This window comes from Heterocephalus glaber, unplaced genomic scaffold (genome assembly GCF_053883595.1).
Source record: "Heterocephalus glaber isolate CG9 unplaced genomic scaffold, H.glaber_assembly_v1.0 deba00000621, whole genome shotgun sequence".
Taxonomy (NCBI): domain Eukaryota; kingdom Metazoa; phylum Chordata; class Mammalia; order Rodentia; family Bathyergidae; genus Heterocephalus; species Heterocephalus glaber.
The window spans coordinates 30,462,758-30,482,411 of record NW_028258153.1 but is presented as its reverse complement, the minus strand read 5'-3'; the positions used below and the strand labels follow the sequence as shown (position 1 = coordinate 30,482,411).

The 19,654-nt window shown below is 35.4% G+C and overlaps 1 protein-coding gene across 2 annotated transcripts in view; it reads right to left on the bottom strand.

Moving 5' to 3' along the window:
- The window catches only part of Mgam2 (maltase-glucoamylase 2 (putative)), a 109,052-nt gene that overhangs the window by 78,745 nt on the left and 10,653 nt on the right, over positions 1 to 19,654 (bottom strand). For both annotated transcript variants that reach the window (XM_087205930.1, XM_087205931.1), the window contains exons 3-7: positions 15,456 to 15,535; positions 3,816 to 3,939; positions 3,597 to 3,706; positions 3,050 to 3,204; positions 2,043 to 2,214 (exon numbers count right to left, since the gene is read on the bottom strand). In XM_087205930.1, the coding sequence (XP_087062056.1) occupies positions 2,043 to 2,214; positions 3,050 to 3,204; positions 3,597 to 3,706; positions 3,816 to 3,939; positions 15,456 to 15,535 (641 nt within the window). The remainder of the gene's footprint in view (positions 1 to 2,042; positions 2,215 to 3,049; positions 3,205 to 3,596; positions 3,707 to 3,815; positions 3,940 to 15,455; positions 15,536 to 19,654) is intronic.

Below are 19,654 nucleotides of genomic sequence, written 5' to 3'. Positions count from 1 at the left end.
AATAAACCTGTTAAAAATCATTGAACTGTACTTAAAATAAATGAATTTTCTGTGTACAGTACTGCAAATTGAACCCAGGGCCTCCTGCATGCTAGGCAAGTGCTCTTGTACTGACCTTCCCCCAAAACAGGTAACTTTTGTGTATATGACATACCTCAATCAAGTTATGTTTTAAAAATTGAAAAATATTTGCAATGATATATATCAAATTTTAGAAGAAGGTGATGATGTTATTAGCAATTTTGAATCTCTGAATACCAAGTGTGTTTTCTAATCTTTCTAAAATTAATATATAAAAAAGTTTAAAGCTAAGAGAAAAGATATTGAACCTGTCTCAGAGGGTTGGATGAGCACTGACAGTAAGAGCCCTAAAATTACAGATACTGAAACTATAATAAGCGGGAAGTTTTATAGAAATCCCCTGTGTGAAAGCATTATAATCTGCCCATGAAATAGGGCAATAAAATGAATAATGATAAATTTTAAAAGAAAAAGAGTCAACATAACAGGCAAAACAGAGAAGATTGATGGCAATCAATGGCACCCTGACTAGATTTAACATTGTACCAGGAAGACTCAAGGCATAGCACTTGGATAGAATATGGACTGATTTTTTTTAATTTTTAAAGAAAGAAAAAAATGAGAAGGGATAGAAAAGAAGGAGAAAGGGAAGGAAGGAAGGAAGGAAGGAAGGAAGGAAAAGAAAGAAAGAAAGAAAGAAAGAAAGAAAGAAAGAAAGAAAGAAAGAAAGAAAGAAAGAAAGAGAGAGAGAAAGAAAGAGAAATAAAAAGAAAGAAAGGGGGAAAGAGGGAGAAAGAAAGGAGGAAAGAGAGAAGGAAAGAAAGAAAGAAAGGAAGGAAGGAAGAAAGGAAGGAAAGAAAGGTAGACAGGCAAGCAAAGGAAGCATTTAATCTAATATGTAACAATATAAGAATTTCAGGTGTAGAAAATTAAAACTTAATATGAATCTAAAGGTATCTGTCAGGTTCCTAGACCAACAGTTCAGTGAATGTGTAGCTCCTGCTTTTTCCTTCTGTTCAGTTAGATAAACTTGCTCCTCCCATTTCATCAGACACAGGTAGGTGAACCACAAGTGAATGTGCTATTGGCTTTGCTCATCTCTTACAAAGCATGAAACCTCAGGCCCATCCCCGTGCTGCACCACACTTCCATGCTTCTCTCAGCTCCTGCAGTGATCTGAGAACCATCCTCAGTGCAATGGAGACATCAGACATGCTTTGCACATCAGTGCTGTCCTGAGAATTGTCCTTGGACTGGTACCTTCCCAAATTCTTTGCTATCAGTCAGCAACAAGAAAAATACACAAATGAAGTGTAAGAGTTCAGAAAACCTTTTATAGCTCTTTAAAAGAGTAGTAACTTTGTTTCTTTTAAAATTTGGGCTTACAATTTTTATATCTTTAGATTTTTTTATTTTGTTTGCCCGACAAGGTATCTTACAAAAACATTGCCCATGCTGAATTGACCAAAACTACAGAAGCTAATTTTTCACTCCAAGTAAGAGGACAGGCACTAAGTAGAATCTTTTACAGGCATGTGCTTTGCCTGCAGGTCTTATTAAAAAGTTGCTTTGGAGTCAATGTGTCTCAGGTTGTCTACATTCCTAACAATCTCCAAGGTGATACCACCACTGCCATCTCAGACAAGTATTTTGACTAGCAAAGACTTTATACAAAAGCTTTTCATAAGCATTTTCCACCCACATTTATTGCAATGGAGATGAGAACATGAGAATGGTTCCTGCTAAAGTTCTTCTCTAGATATTCAATTATTAAAGCCTGACAGTGTTATTTTGCAAAAGCATTCTTTAATACATACTAATCATTCAAGTATATTTTCCACCAAAAGTGATATTGTTTAAAAAATTTCTAACTGTGAGTTTAAAATTTCCAAACAATATTCAACACAAACACATCCTAATTGAGCAAAATAAGATACGGACGTATCTCTGCAGGCTTCCTTCAGGTAAGCAAGCAGCGAGCCCCTGACCATGCACCCTGAGCAGGAAGAAGGGGACCTCACCGCGGTGGGGGTCGCGTCCCGTGTGAAGATGGGCCAGGCCTTCCAGCTCATGTTGTGGTGGTATTGCTGGTGCACGTGCTCCCCCAGCCCGTACACGTAGGTGCTGGGCAGGCGGAAAGATAGCTGCAGGTACTGATAGGCAAACTGGAGCGGCCCAATGCCTGTGTCCAACCTGGGCCATGGCGGGAAAATGAAGGTCACTGAATCGCTCTCTTATCTCTGCCAGGAAGCTGTTTGCACCTTTCCACATTCACTCAGCCATCAGCTCTAGGTGTTTTCATCCATTCTATGTTACCCTGGAAGGCCTTTCCAGGGCATCTCTGGTTCTTTGAATCTAGGGGAGCACAGTACCAGTGACAGACACCAGAGGCTCAGGTTGGGAAAAGAGGAAGTTTAACTTCTTATATGCTGTGCATCTTCTGCATCCCAGATACCATTCTGGATATTTTCTAAATATTATCTCATTTTCCCTAGCAAAAGCAGATATTTTGGTCCTCATTTTATGGACAAGAAAATCGATGCTGAAGAGGTGACACATATCGCTGACTGGTAATTTGCTAGTGCCAGGATTTGAGTATAGGTTTTACTGCTATGAGTGCTTGAATTTTCTCCAGGACAATTGGTGATGTAAATTCAAACTCTTTTAGGTGCTTGATGGTAAGATTCACAGAAAATAATACTTTGGAAGGATAAACAGGGAACTTTCAGTTCCAGAATAAATGATAATTCAAAACAATAAACTCCTTACTTCATAATATATGTGAACTATAAGCATGTATATACTTATATAACTTAGTAAATTAGTGCATTACATTTTAGTACTCTTTGCTCTACAATGATGACAGATTATCATCGTTAATTAGTCAGAGTAAAAAATTTACATATTTATGAAGGGCAGCATGTATATTTTAAATCATACTTATCTTACTTCATACCCAGAATATGTTGGAATGAGTGATACTGGAATCTTATATTGAAAAATGTGCAAAGAATGTTGAAAAGCTCACAAGACTTTTTTGTTGCTCATCCTCATTACTTTGATGCTGAAGGGCTTATTGGTGACCTCTATGTGGTAGCTCAAACCGGAGGTATCAGCAGTTCCATTACTGGGCTTGATGTTTTCATGGGGTACCTCATAACGAATCTCATTGGCATCAGTAATCTGTCAGAAAAAAACAGAAGGAACAGCTCCAAGTAAGACCTCTTCCTTGTGGAGCTACATCCCCCATGAGAATAGCTTCTGATTCTTTTTTTTTTTTTTTGGTACCAGGAATCAAACTCAGAACCTTATGCTTGCCAGGCAGCCATGGCCTATTGAGCTACATTCTCAGCCCTAGCTTCTGATTCTTGACCTTAGGGCTCTTTGTTTGCAAAAAGAAATCACTCAACTACTGTGCCCTGTTAAATAAAAATTACCCTGCCCACCCCATCCCTAGATTCCTTTATTGAGGAATGGAGGTACTTTCTGCTTCCACACATTTGCATGGAACATAGTGGAAAATCGTATTAACCCAGGGTAGGGAACTCCCAGGACTGGTTAACTCCAAAACCAACCTTAAAGCGAAAACGATTGGATGTCTGAAATTCAGCAGTGAAGAGGGCATCAGTTACATCATTTCCAAATAAAGATGGGGATGGCACTTTTTTCAACTGGGCAGTAAACCCTAGAATAGGAAGAGGCATGCAAGAGAGAGACTTTTAACTTTTATTTTGCAGTAAACTCATCTGATTCACAAAGTTTTTCCCCTGGGGCTACACTGCGGTAGTGCTCACCTGTGCTTGTATTTCTAAGGCCACTGCTGACTTCATAACCCCAGTTCCTGGGGAAGAAGCACTTAGGAGCATTGGTATCTGCCACAGGATCCCAACAGCACTTATACTGCCTCCTGCAGATATCCTGTAATGATAGGCATAGAGTTGGCATTATTCAGAATAAAGGAAGGAAAGCATTATTTGACCATTTCTTTATAAACTATTTTATTTCAAGAGGAATTTAAGATAATTACATTCATCATTTATTTATTCTTTATCTATTTATACAGCTATGGAGACATTCAAAATGCATTTATCAACCAGACAAGGAATTGATAACATAGACAAATAAGATATAGTAGTGTGTGCCTTCAGCAAACTTACAGGCTAGCAAGAAATCAAAACAATTTAAAGTGATTACAGTATAATGAGTTATGTCCTCCAAGAGACTGTAAGGGAAGCCAAGGGAATATGCACTCCAGCCATCGCACTGGGCCAGTAGACTGACAGTAGGATGGAAAGGGCTTCCAGATAGGAAAAACAAAAATTCACTCCTAAGGCCCCAGAAACTGTCAAACAGGTGAACAGTAGAAAGGTACTCGAAGCAGAGAAGATAGCAATACACAGTCCACTGAAAAACACAAATTTACTATGCTGAGAACATTGAGTAAGAATAATGAGCATAGAAAGACCAAGAGGATATAAATGGAGTTATTGACTCATAACTGGGAGGGGGATTTGGAAAAACAGAAAAAGCATGGCTAAGGACTACTCTGATTTATTCTGTACATCACTATAATGTCTGAACTTCTATTAAAGGAATGTATTCAGTATAGATTGTGTTATTCAAAAAATAAAGAATATGTCACAATGTGACTCATTTGCAAAAGGTATAGTACTGACAAGTATTTTCAACACCAGCATCTGATATAATTTTTCTATAAAGCCTTTATATTGATATAATTTAAACCAGTGCCTACTATGAAAGACCACATTATAACCACAATATATATTTAAATATTTATTAATTCTCCATAGATCTAATTTACATTCTTGTCTCATTCTTTTCAGATAACAAAGAAAGGCTACTGGGGATCAGTAAAGAAAGCATTTGGGGTTCTGGATGGCCTCTGAATGATTGATTATCCTAAGTCCAAGGCAGACACTGATAACCTCTGCTACCTTGAAACTGGGGTCTGAGTTTGAGGTCTGAGTCCACAAGGTTAGTTTCATTTCCATAAATTGTTTCAAGGTCTATAAACCTCCATAAAAAGCAATGAACATTCAGATAAACATAATATTTTTGTGTACAATCAGCTCTAATATCCTTCTATCAGTCCCAGGCACCAAAGGTCAAACCTTATAGACAATTATTTTCTAATCCTTCAAACCCCATACATCTTCCATGTGTGTGTACAGCAGCAGTATTGCTTTCTTCCCTTTACATTCCCATTGTCATTACAGTATCACAAGTACTCATAAATTCATGCCTGAACTATCATGTTGACTCATAAGTCTCCTTGTCTCTATTCTTTCTTCAACACTAAACTTTCAAGACTGTCTCTACTTATCTTGCAAATAAATTCTATGTAATTTTTCAATCCAACATTATTCATCAGTATAATTTAAGAATTGAAAATTGACTTGGAGTTGATTGAGTCCACCTTCTATTTGATGAAATCATGTCTTACAAATGAAAGCATGTGTCTGCTATGTGCTTAAATTCTGTAAATGATATATAGCCAACTTCTTCCAAAATTAAGAAATTCTGCCTTTGTATTTAGTATTTTACTGCAATGATATTTCTTAAGTTTAGATAGGGTGAGCCTCCAGAAATATTCATTTTCTTTCTTCTTTTTTTTTTTTTTTTGGTACCGGGGATCAAACTCAGGTCCTGCTTAGGCAGTGGAACCATTGACTTACTCTATTCAAGTTGCCTTTTAGGTTACCTATCTCAAACCATATTAAAATTTTAAAAAGGGAAAGAAGTCTGATTATACTTATATGATAAGAAAATGGAATATATATAGAAAAAAACTATGTCATTATTTGTAGGTAACATTGACATATCAGAACACCCCAAATGATTTTACATAAAATTGAAAAGAATAAGTAAAATTAAGAAGATCTCTGGTTACAAGATCAACATTCAAATATCTATTTTAAATCTATGCCAACAGCAGAGAAGCAGAAAGTTTAGATTTAAAAATAGTACTTTTGGCTATTCCACTGCTCCCAGAAGAAAGGAATGGGGTTCTGGGCCACCACTCCACTGCTCCCAGTGCAGAGGAAGGGGCTTCAGGGTTGCTGTTCCACTGTACCCAACTCACAGGAAGAGAGTACTGGACCACCATTTCTCTGCTCTCAGCCAAGAGGAAGAGGCTTCTGGGCTACCATTCCACATGTGCCAGCTCAGAGAAGGTGAGCCACATGGGTACCAACAGCAGTCCCCCCCTTGGTCAAAATGTGAAGACATGTAAACAAATCTCAAAACCAAACTTTCAGATCACCTACAGCAATCCCAAAGGGAAATAAGATGGAACACTCTGATATTCAATGACCTGGACTCCCTGAACTGGCACAAAAGAGGATCTGGAAAAAATGAAATCAGAAATAATTTCTCAGATAACAAGAGAGATTTTGCTAGTAGTGCAAGACATGATTAATAAATCTAGAGAGGAGCTGAGGAACATGATGGAATTCCAGCATAGGAAACAAATGGAATCCATAAAGCAGATGCAAACAGATTTCCAGGAGATCAAAAACTCCATTGAAAGTCTACACAGCAGAATGAGCCAATGTGAGCATAGAATTTCATATATAGAAGATAAGATTGAAATTAGTGACCAGGAAAACAAAAACTGCTTCAAAACTGTAAGGGACCACGAGAAATCAGTCCAGCAGCTGGTAGACCATGCAGACAAGAATAACATAAGACTGATTGGAGTCAATGAAGAAACAGGAGAGAGTGCAGATGACATAAAAAAAATTGTTCACAGAAGTAATGGCAGAAAACTTCCCAAGCAGGGGAAAAGAACTTGACATACAGATAAGTGAGGCAACAGGACTCCAAATAGCCTGGATCAAAAGAAAAATCTACATATAGGCACATAATTGTTAAGATTCCAGAAACCCAACAGAAGAGCAAAGTTCTACAAGCAGTTGGAGAAAACAAACAAATCACATACAAAGGAAAGCCCATCAGAATCACAGCAGACTTCTCAATGCAAATGCTCAAGGAAAGAAGGGCTTGGAGTGACATATTCCAAGCCCTAAAGGAAAACAGCCTCCAAACCAGATTGATGTATCCTGCAAAACTATCTTTCAAAATTGATGGAGAAATAACATACTTTCGTGACAAAGAGCACCTTAGGAACTTCAGGAACAACAAACCAACACTCTAAAAAGTTTTAAACAATATCCTAGGAAAAGACAATGAGGGTCACAACCCCAGGAAGCCCAGCAGAATGAATCCATTGGGCAAGCCAAGAAATTAAATGTAAAGGGGGAGAATCCAACAAAAAGAAAAAGTCATGACAATGATATGTCAATACATATCAGTTATAACCATCAATGTTAATGGTCTCAATTCACCAATCAAAAGAAATAGACTGGCAGAATGGGTCAAGAAGCAAAATCCAACAATACGCTACATACAAGAAACACACATAATTCAAAATGAAACTCATAGACTGAAAGTTAAAGGGTGGAAAACAATACTCCATGCGATGGGAACCTGAAAAAAAGCAGGAGTAGCTATCTTCTTGGCTGATCAAGTAGATTTCGAACCAACACTGATTAAGAGGGACAAAGAAGGACACTACATCCTTATAAATGGAACAATCCAACAGGAAGAGATGACAATCATAAATATCTATGCACCAAACACTAGTGCACCCAACTATACAAAACAAACACTAAAGGACATGAAAAGTCATATATACACTAATACAATAGTAGTGGGGGACCTCAATACCACACTGTCACAAATAGATAGATCAACAAGACAAAAAATAAGTAATGAAATACTAGAACTCAATTGAACACTTGAACAAATGAACTTAAGAGATATGTACAGAGTATTCCTCCCCACAAAATGAGAATACACATTCTTTTCAACAGCACACGGGTCATTCTCCAAAATAGACTACATACTCGCTCATAGAACATGTTTAAGTAAGTGCAAAGGAATTGAAGTTATCCCCTGTGTATTATCAGACCATAGTGTGATGAAATTGGAGATCCATAGCAAAAGAAACAAAAAATTTCATAAACACGTGGAAATTGAACAACACACTTCTGAATAACCAATGGGTCACAGACGAAATTAAAGAAATCAGACAGTTCCTTCAATTAAATGACAATGGCAATACAACATATCAGAATCTATGGGACACAATGAAAGCAGTCTTACAAGGGAAATTCATAGCAATGAATACACATATTAGGAAAACAGAGTGAGCCAAATTAAACAATCTGATGCTGAACCTCAAGCTTCTAGAAAAAGAAGGGCAGGACAAACCCAAAGCTCATACAAGGGAGGAAATTATAAAGATCAGAGCAGAAATCAATTCAATGGAGACTAAGGAAATACCAAAAAAAAAAAAAAATCAATGAAGCCAAGAGTTGGTTCTTTGAAAGAATAAACAAAATTGACAAACCCTTAGCCAACCTTATCAGAAAAAGGAAAGAAATGGCCCACATCCATGCAATTAGGAATGAAAAAGGGGAAATTACAATGGACCCAGCAGAAATCCAGAGGATCATCAACACCCACTTTCAGAGCCTATATGCCAATAAGATGGAAAACACAGAAGAAATGGACAGATTCCTAGATACATATGAATTACCAAAGTTGAATGAAGAAGACCTAAAAATTCTAAACAACCCAATATCAACTAATGAAATTGAAAACATATTACAAACTTATCAACTAAGAAAAGCTCAGATCCTGTTGGCTTCACTGCTGAATTCTACAAGACATTTAGGGAGGAACTACTGCCACCGTTGTTTAAACTTTTCAGTGAAATTGAAAGGGAAGCAATACTCCCAAATTCATTCCTGGAAGCAAGCATCACCTTGATCCCAAAAGCAGAGAAAGACCCAACTGAAAAAGAGAACTATAGGGCAATCTCACTAATGAACATAGATGCCAAAATCCTTAATAAGATACTGGGAAATAGAATGCAGAAGATCATCAAGAAGATCATAGACCCTGGCCAAGTGGGATTCATCCCAAGGATGCAGGGATGTTTCAACATACACAAATCAATCAATGTAATACACTATATCAATGAAGCCAAGGACAAAAACCATGTGATCATCTCATTAGATGCAAAAAAAGCATTCGGCAAAATCCAACATGCATTTATGATAAAAAAAAAAACCCTACAAAAATTATAATACATGGTCTCTACCTCAATCTGATAAAAGCCATCTATTAAAAACCAACAGCCAATATCATACTAAATGGTCAAAAACTGAAATCCTTCACACTCAAATCAGGAACAAGACAAGGATGTCCACTATCACTACTCTTGTTCAATATTGTTTTGGAAACATTAGCCATGGTAATTACACAAGGGAAAGAAATAAAAGGAATAAAGATAGGAAATGAAGAAGCCAAATTGTCATTATTTGCAGATGACATGATACTCTATATAGAAGACCCCAAGAACTCCACCAAAAGTCTTCTAGACTTAATAACCAAATTCAGTAGAGTTCCTGGATACAAGGTCAACACACAAAAATCAATAGCTTTCCTCTACACGAACAACAGACTCACTGAAACAGAAACAGGACAAACAGTTCTTTTCACAATAGCATCCAAAAAACTGAAATACCTAGGAATCAACATAACAAAAGAAATCAAAGACCTCTTCTCTGAAAACTATAGCACTGTGAAAAGAGAGATTGAAGATGCTATCAGGAAATGGAAAGATATCCCCTGCTCCTGGGTAGGAAGGATTAATATAGTGAAAATGGCCATACTTCCAAACCTCCTATAAAGGTTTAATGCAAAACGATTGTAATCCAACCAGCCTACTTCACAGATCTTGAGAAAACAATCCAAAAATTCATTTGGAACAAGAAGAGACCCAAAATAGCAAAAGCAATTCTAGGTAACAGAAACATGGCAGGGGGTATCACAATCCCCAGCCTGCAACTATACTACAAAGCTACTGTGATAAAAACAGCATGGTACTGGCAAAGAAACAGACTTGAGGACCAGTGGAACAGATTAGAAGATGCCAAAACAACTCTAGAAACACACAGCCATCTCTTCTTCGATAAAGGAGCCAAACACCCTCACTGGAGGAAAGATAGCCTCTTTAATAAATGGTGCTGGAAAAATTGGCTTTCAACTTGCCAAAGATTGAAACTAGACCTATATCTCTCGCCATGCACTGAACTAAAATCAAAATAGATTAAAAATCTAAATATTAAAACAAAAACACTGAACCAGCTGGAACAGAGGTTGAGAAGAACTCTTGAAGACATTGGTGTAGGAAAAGATTTTATGACCAAAACCTCAGCTGCCCATGAACTAACACAAACAATCAACAAGTGGGATTACTTCTTATTAAAAAGCTTCTGCACAGCAAGAGAAACAACCAACAGTGTGAAGAGACAACCCACAATGTGGGAAAAAATCTTCACCTGCTCTTCCTCAGACAAAGTCCTACTATCTCATATCTATAAAGAACTTAAAAAGATCAGACCTCCCAAATTGAAAGACCCAATCCAAAAATGGGCATCTGAAATGAACAGACATTTCTCAGACAAAGTAGAAATAGCAAACAAATACACAAAAAAATGTTCAACATCACTGGTCATTCAAGAGATGCAAATGTAGACAACGCTGAGATTTCACCTCACTCCAGAAAGAATGGCTGCTATCATGAAATTAACCAATAACAAATGCTGGAGGGACTGTGGGGAAAGAGGAACCCTCCTCCACTGCTAGTGAGAGTGTAGAATGGTGCAACTACTGTGGAAATCAAAGGACCAGGACTGGAAGTCCCATTTGACCCAGCTATTCCCCTGCTGGGTTTCTTCACCAAAGAATTAAAAGAATGATGTCACAGTGATATATGTGCACTCATGTTCATAGCAGCACAATTTGTAATAGCAAAATTGTGAAACAATTGGAAACAGCCCAAATGTCCATCAACTGGAGACTGGATAAAGAAAATGTGTTTTTTTAATAAAATGGAGTACTGCTCAACCATAAAAAATGAGAAATTAGAGACATTTACAGCAAAATGGATGCACATTGAGCCAATACTCCTATGTGAAATAAATAGGACACACATGTATAAATACCGAATAGTTTCTCTGGTGTGAGAAACTGAAAGTGCAAGCAATGACTAAAAGGTATAGGAGGTAACGTGAAATAGGAAGAAAAGGGGCAAAGGGGAAGGGGAAGTGGGAGCAGTAGGGGAAAGGAAAGAAGGGAATGGAATTAATATGAGAAACTGGAAAAATGGAAACAAAGTCTTTGTAAATAGGGAGGGCAGGGGAAGGGGGAAAAATAAGAACCAAGAGAGATTATGTAAAGGTGCAAATTTCCAATGATGTATGTCATTATATTGTATACCTAAAATGTACCAATGATTACAATGAATAATTGATAATGTGAAATAGGAAGAAAAGGTCCAAAGGGGTAGGGAAATTGGGAGGGGTAGGGGAAAGGAAAGAAAGGAAAGGAAAAATTATGAGAAAATTAAAAAATGGAAACAAAGCTTTTGTAAATAGGGAAAGGTGGAGGGGGTGAAGGGAGGGCTTGGAATGGGGAAAAAATAAGAACAAAGATACATCACGTAAAGGTACACGTTCCCAATGAGAAATGTAAATGTATTGTATACCTAAAATGTACCAAAAAAAAGAATTTAAGGGAAAATAAAAAAAATAAAAATAGTACTTTTGTAGAGTTAAATATTAATTGTTAAAAATTAAGTGTAAATAAAGTTCAAATGGTATAACTGATAGTGTGAAATAGGAAGAAAAGCTCTAAAGGAGATGGGGAAGTTGGAAAGGTGGGGGAAAGGAAAGAAGGGAAAAGAAAAAAATATGAGAAAAGTAAAAAATGGAAACAGAGTCTCTGTAATAGGGAAGGCTAGAGGAGGTGAAGAGGGGGCAGGGAAATGGGGAAAAAATAAGAACTAAGATACATCATATAAAGGTACAAGATCCCAATGATGTATGTAACTGTATTTTATACCTAAAATGTACCAAGAAACTTAATGAAAGAAAAAAATTTAAACAGTGTGTAAAAATAAAAATAAAAATTCAAAAATAAAACTCTAGATAAATAAGGGGTCAGTATCACATTTATGACTTCTAATATTCACTTTCATAAAAATGATAATTACCCCAAAATCAATCAGTAAATTTTATTCAATGACAATTCAATTTCTGGTAAATTTTGTGAAAAAACTGGCATGCTAATTCTAAAATTCATTCAGAAATCTGAAGGGCAAAGAACAGGATATACACTCTTGAAAGATAACAATGATTTGGAAGACTTACAAGATTGCATATCAAGACCTCCTATAAAACTATGATAACTTAGGCAGCGTGATATTGGCAAAAAGGACAAACTAACAATTTAATAGAATGGATTTCACAAGCAAATCACATATAAACATATGATTTACAATAAAAGTGCCACTACAACACAAAAATAAAAAGATAGTCATTTCAATAAGTAGTAAGGGATCTATTACAAAGTCAAGGAAAAATGTTTCTGAGCTTTCTTTTCTTTCTTCTTTTGTGATACTGATTATTGAAACCAAGGCCTTTGTATTAAGCTATATCCTCAGCCTTTTAAAAATTTTTATTTTGAGACAGGTCTCTCTAGGTCGCTAAATCACTGAGGCTAGGCTTGAACTTGCAATTTTCCTGCCTCACCCTGCATAAATGCTGGGATTACAGGCATACGCCATAGCACCCAGTTTGTTCTCTTACCTAATATACACAGACACACAAAATCAATGTCAGATTGACTAAAGATATAAATTTGAAAGATAAAACAATAACATTCTTAAAGAAAAATAATACATTTTTAGGACTGAAGAAACAAGAGTTTCTGAGTAGAATACAAAATGCACTAACCACCAAAAAATTGATACAATGGGCCACATTAAAATTATGAACTATTTTTCCCTAAAATTCACCATTAAGAGAGTGTAAAGCCAACCTACTGAGTAAGATAAAACTTATATATTTAAAACTTATATATTTAACTAAAGCTTTGATTCCAGAATACATAAATAACTACTACAAAGCATAAGAAAATGAGGAATAGCCTACCCAAAGAAATGGTTAAAAATTGAAAAGATATTATATAATATGATTATCCAACTAGCCAGTATGCTTATGAAAAGATAAGTCTATTAGTCACAAAGGATGTGAAAATTAAAACCATAGAATTGCTACATTGGAAAGGGAGAAAATATTGAAAGTTGTAGGATATAGAAGCAATTAAATTCACATATGCTAGAGGAAGTTCAAATTGTCATTAACTATTTTAAAAAATTATTTGCAATATCAATTAAACCTTAAATGTATACATATCCTATGAACTAAAAATCCCATCCTTAGGATTAGAGCCCTATGTAAGTTCACCAAAACATTTGTATTATATGGTACTGCTCATGACAGCACTGTTTAAAATCATTCCCATCTGAAAACTCATATATGGATATCTATAGGAGATAAAAAAATATTGTGGTATTTGACACAATGAAGCATTACACAGCAAAAAGGATGAAAGATATAAAATTACTCTCCGTCACAGGATCTCACCAAAAAATGTTGACCTAAATATTTATTTAGTACTGTAACTTCAGTTCATAAGTTTTAAAACATGGATGGAGTAGATAGCTTTCTAGGAAAAAATTATGAATAATGTTGCTATTAATAATCTAGTATACAGCAATAAGAAATGAGTGAATGATTAAACAAACTGGTATACTTGTAGAAAGGAATATCTTCAACAATAGAAAGGATAATCTAACATTGTGTAGGCAACACCGTGGATGGATTTCAAAACTATGCTCAAGGAAAGAGGGTTTACACTAATTACATGATTCAATTTATATGAAGTTCTACAATAAGCAAAACTAAACTATGCTACAGAGAACTCCTATCAGTGATGACCTCTCAAAGAGTATAAAATGTCTGTAGGGGACTATCTGTGGTGATAACAATCCGTATCTTGACCAGGGATTGGGTTAAATAGCTATGGTTGATGATCATAATTCAATAAATGCTCCTAAGTCTCTTTAGTCATTCTCTTCAGTCAGCAGCCAACATCTTGCTTACTATTTTACATGTGAAGAATTTCCATTAAATTCAAGCACAAGTAAAGGTTCCCAAGCACCACCATTTCATTTATATCATTTTGGAAAATCTACACAGTGCAATTGGATATGTAAACAAGTGAGACATAAATATCAATACAAAGCAAAACTATCTTTACATGTTTAGGATACAACTACAATTAATAATTCAAATGAAAGAATTACAGCAATCTTTTCTAGAAACAATAGGAAACGTAAGTTGGCTAATTATATGATAAATATAATATAGAAGTATAATTTAAATTAAAAATAATACATATAAAATAATCAGTAAAAAGGAAACATAATAAAAATATCAAAAATATAATAAATTATCTTTTCAATACAAACAGAATATAAAAAACTAGGAAAAACATTATTTATATGCAATAAAACATAGAGAGACATAAAAATCAGTTAAGATACATATATATACACACACACACACAAACACACACAGTGGTTGAAATGAAGAGACTTTTTATGTTTTTAGTTATAACTTCTTAAAATTTTATTTTATTAACACATGTTTGCAATTCATGTAGTTTAGGGTTATTTTGGGGAGTAATTACAGGTACATTTCATAGCTTTTTTTCCTAATCCCCTTCCCCTTTCTTCTCCCTCTCCTCCTCTTCCTCTGGTTCCCTATCACCTTTTTGGAAGATTTAAAACTATTGAGATTTTAGTGTTGCTAAATTTAACTTAAAATTCTATATAGTCATAATTAGTACCACAACAGAATATCATGAGAATCCATGGTAAAGAAATAAAATCTAAATATATATACAACCTTATGACAAAGTCATAAATCACAACTAAACAGAATTATTCAAATAGTTGATATTGTTATGGAGAAGCCACTCAGGGAGAAAAATCTGTTCTATACCACATATTCATTGGGAACCCTGTGGTCAATAATGCAATTCCAGAAGGCTCTGGTCATAACAATTTACTGAATTATTCAAGCAACTTAGCCATCCGTGTGGGCTTGAAGGCCTCATTCTCGAGTAATGTGTAGTACAGCTCACAAACATTTAACTTTCCACAGTTCACCTTGGAATCACATTTATATGTTCAACAATACTTGAAACTTCCCTCCACTTTGGATTTTAGGACACAAATTCCTCTCACACTTCTCTTCTCTTTCCTCCATGTTGCTTCCTTAACTTCCTTAATGTTTGCTATATTTTTATTAAGGCAAGAAAAAAATATCTCCCCACAAATCACAGACCGTAAGCCACTCCACCACCACCCTCCTCTCATTTCTTTTAAATAAAACCTGGTAGGCCATCAGCAGGGACCCCATTGCTCTGACCTCTGTCACTGCGTGGTGAGGTGTGCAGTCTATCCTTTCACACTGAGGGAGCTTGGGGCACTCTGGAGTAAATGAAGAATCTGCATAGAAATTAAAGGACAAAATTGAAAATCTGTAGTGTAAGCACAGATCCAAAAATGAAAGCAGCAAAGTAACAGACTGTCAGCAGTTTCTTCAACCAACAAATCACTGATAGCTGGAATCTGTATTTCCATACAAAGCTGTTGAATACACTTGGGTTGGGGTTTTACTTTTGTTTGTTTTGCTTTGTTTCTTTGACTTTGAGATACAATTCATATACCATAAACTTTTTCCAGTGACAATTCAGTTTTTGGTTTGTTTGGGGTTTTGATTTTTTTGTTTGTCTTGTTGGTTTGTTGGTTGGCTGGTTTTGATCTTGGTTTGTTTGTTTGTTTTTGTTTTTTGAGACAGGGTCTCACTAGGTAGTCCAGGCTGGCTTCAGACTTGCAGTAATCCTTCCTGTCTTACCTCCAAAATACTGGGATTATTGGCATGTGCCACTATGCCCAGCTTTAATTTTTATTTTTGTTAGTCCATGTTTGCAGTACATAATAATTACATTCATCATGGGGAGTTGGTACATGTACATTATACATGCAACTAGGGGGCCAGAGGTGTACCTCAGTGGCATCACGTCTGCCTCGCAAGCTCAAGGTTCTGAGTTTGATTCCCAGTACCACTTCTCCCCCCCCAAAAAAACACAACATAATCCATCCAACCAGTAACTACTGTGTAATTTTAAATACTCTCATCACCTTGTAAACAATTCACATTCCTATTCCTTTTTTCCAAGTCTCCCTGATAAACAAGAAACTATTATTTTCTCCATTGATTTGCCTATTCTGAGTGTTTCATATAAACAATATGATAATGTAAGTCCCTTTTGTGCCTGGCTTCTTTCAGTTGGTATAATGTTTTCCTGGTTCTTCTGTGCTCCCGCATGTATCAATGCTTCACTCTTTTTCATAGCTGAGTCCTAACTCATTATGTGGATGTAAAATATTTTGTTTATCAACTCCTCAGCTGATGTACTTTTGGGTTTCCACTTTTTGACTAGTGTACATAACTATGCTATGAACAGTCACATAAAAGTTTCTGTATGAACATATTTTCATTCCCCTTGGTTGTATATCTAAGAATGGAATTACCAAGTCATGTGGTTATCTTTCACATTTTGAGAAATTGCTAGGGGTTTTTTTTCCAAAATGACTATACTATTTTATGTTCTTCCTACAAAGTATGAGGATTCCAATGTTTTTGTAACCTAAATAATACTTATTTGTTTTTATTTTAGTCATTCTACTGAGTGTGAAGTAGAATCTTGTTTTGACTTGTGTTTTCCAAATAACTGATGTTGTTGAAATGGTTCATGGACTAGGGTCATTTGTAGATCTCCATGGAGAAATATTTCTTTAAATCTTTTCTTTATTTTAAAATTTGATTATTTTTATTTTTGAATTGTACTATTTCATTGCATATCTTAAATATTAAACCTCTATCAGATATGTCATTTGCAAACACATTTCTTGATTCTATGGGTAAGCCCTTCACTTTTTTTGATGATGTCCTTTGAAGCACAAAGTGTTCGGTTTTGTGAAGTTCAGTTTGCCTACTTTTTCTTTGGTTATATGTTTTGGGTATTATCTAACAAACTTCCATGACCCAGGGTCACAGATATTTATTCCTATGTTTTCTTCTTAGAGTTTTATAGTTCAGGCTTTTGCATATAGGTCTTTGAGCTATTTTGACTTACTTGCATGAATATTGTCAGGAATCAAACGCCATTTACATGTAAATATCCAATAGCATTCCACATTTAGAGTTTTTTTCATTTGTTTATTTGCTAATATTTGGTTTTGTTCTACTCACTTTCAACAAATTTGATGTAGACTTGGAGGATACTATTGGCACAAAATATACACATTCACTCAGATTTAGTCATTCTTATTTTAGCCTTTATCAACTTTGTCAAACTTTCCCTTATATAACAGCAGAAGTAGGACTGGGTCAGTGGCCTCCCTAGACATTCAAAACACAGGATTTCATCTGATGCTTCAGATAACAGTTTCTGTGGGCATAATAGGTTCTTTTTGATGCCTTTGTTCTCATTCAAAAAGAGGTCCAAACTATCTCTTTACTATGTTTATGGCTCTGTACTTAATGTATATGCATACATTTGTTTCAAAAGTAAAGACTTAAACATAAGACCCAAAATTATAAAATTCCTAGAAAAAAAAATGTGGTAAAAATATCAGGACATTGGTTTTACAAAAGCCTGGGCAACAAAAGTAAAAGAGATGTAGGAATTAATTCAAAATATTTACCTTTCATAATCATTTTGACTTTCAGAAATTGGCAGAGGTAGAATAGTGACATGCCCAGTGAATAAGGTGGATGAGGACATAAAACCTTGACAAAAAAATTGCCATAAAATGGGGCTGTGGGGAAAGAGGAACCCTGCTCCACTGCTGGTGGGAGTGTAGACTGGTGCAACCACTGTGGAAATCAGTATGGAGATACCTCAAAGAACTAGGACTGGAAATCCCATTCGAACCTGCTATTCCACTGCTGGGGATCTTCCCCAAAGAATTAAAAGAATCATACCACAGTGATATATGTGCACCCATGTTCATAGCAGCATAGTTTGTAATAGCTAAAACTTGGAAACAGCCCAAATGCCCATCAACTGGAGACTGGATCAAGAAAATGTGTTTTTTTTATAAAATGGAGTACTACTCAGCCATAAAAAATGAGAAATTAGAGACATTTATAGCTAAATGGATGCACTTTGAGCCAATACTCTTAAGTGAAATAAACAGGACACACATGTGTAAATACTGAATAGTTTCTCTAGTGTGAGAAACTGAAAGTGTAAATAAGGACTAAAAGGTATAATAGATAATGTGATATAGGAAGAAAAGGGGCAAAGGGGAAGCAGAAGTGGGAGGGGTAGGAGAAAGGAAAGAAGGGAATGGAATTAATATGAGAAAATGAAAAAATGGAAACAAAGTCTTTGTAAATAGGGAGGGACGGAGGGGTTGAAGGGAGGGCAGGGGAATGGGGAAAAAATAAGTACCAAGATAGATTACATAAAAGTACAAATTTCCAATGATGAATGTCATTATATTGTATATCTAATAATGTACCAATAAAATTAATTTTAAAACATTAAATGGAAACCACCATATAACTCTGCAATCCCACTTGTGAATACTCATCCAAAGAATTGGGTCAGGATCTTAAAGAAATATTAGTACTCCCGTGTTAACTGCAGCACTATTCACAATAGCTAAGATGTACAAACAACCTATATGCCTACTAAAGAAGGAATAGATAAAGCAAATGTGATATATATACCACATATATATATATAATGGAATATTATTTAGTCTTAAAAAGGAAGAAATTCTGTAATTTGCACAAACAAGGGAGAACCTTGAGGACAGCATGCTAAGTGAAACAGACCTGTCACAGAAGAACATACACTGCACTATTTCTCCTACATGAAATACCTAACTCAGTCAAACTCATAGAAGCAAAACATAGAATGGCAGATGCCAAGTGTTAGGGGAAGGGAAAGTGGATAATTGCTAATAAACACATACTCCAGTTATGAAAAATAAGTTCTATAGCTCTGAGCACATCATATTTCCTATAGATAATAATACTCATATATTCTAAAAATCTGTTAAGAATGTATATCTCATTTTACATGTTCTTACACAATAATAAAAAAATTAATTCTGCTTTTCAACTCATGCAAAAATCTTCAAAAATATCTCAGAGAAAATTCTAGTATGTAAAATGATTAAATGTGGACCTACTTTGGATGAATCAGTGTTTTGGCATGAATGTAGGTGTGAAGATCTGTTTTATGTAAAAGAAACTGTGTATACACTGGATAATAATGTCTTCTCCAAAGAAAAATGTTGAAAAGAAGTAGAAATAGGCTTAAAGTGACTAACATCAATGATTTTTCAATTATCTTGGAAAGTTGTGATTTTTCCAGAAGGTACCTCAATGTTTCTTGTGCAGAGGGTCAAAGAGATACTGTGCAAGTAAGTGTCCTGCTATCAGTACAATTTCTTTTCACTACATAATCACATCTGTAAAGAGCTTTAACAAGCAGAGAAAACCCTCAAATTCAGTTTGTGTTGAAAATTAAATTTTATATTGCA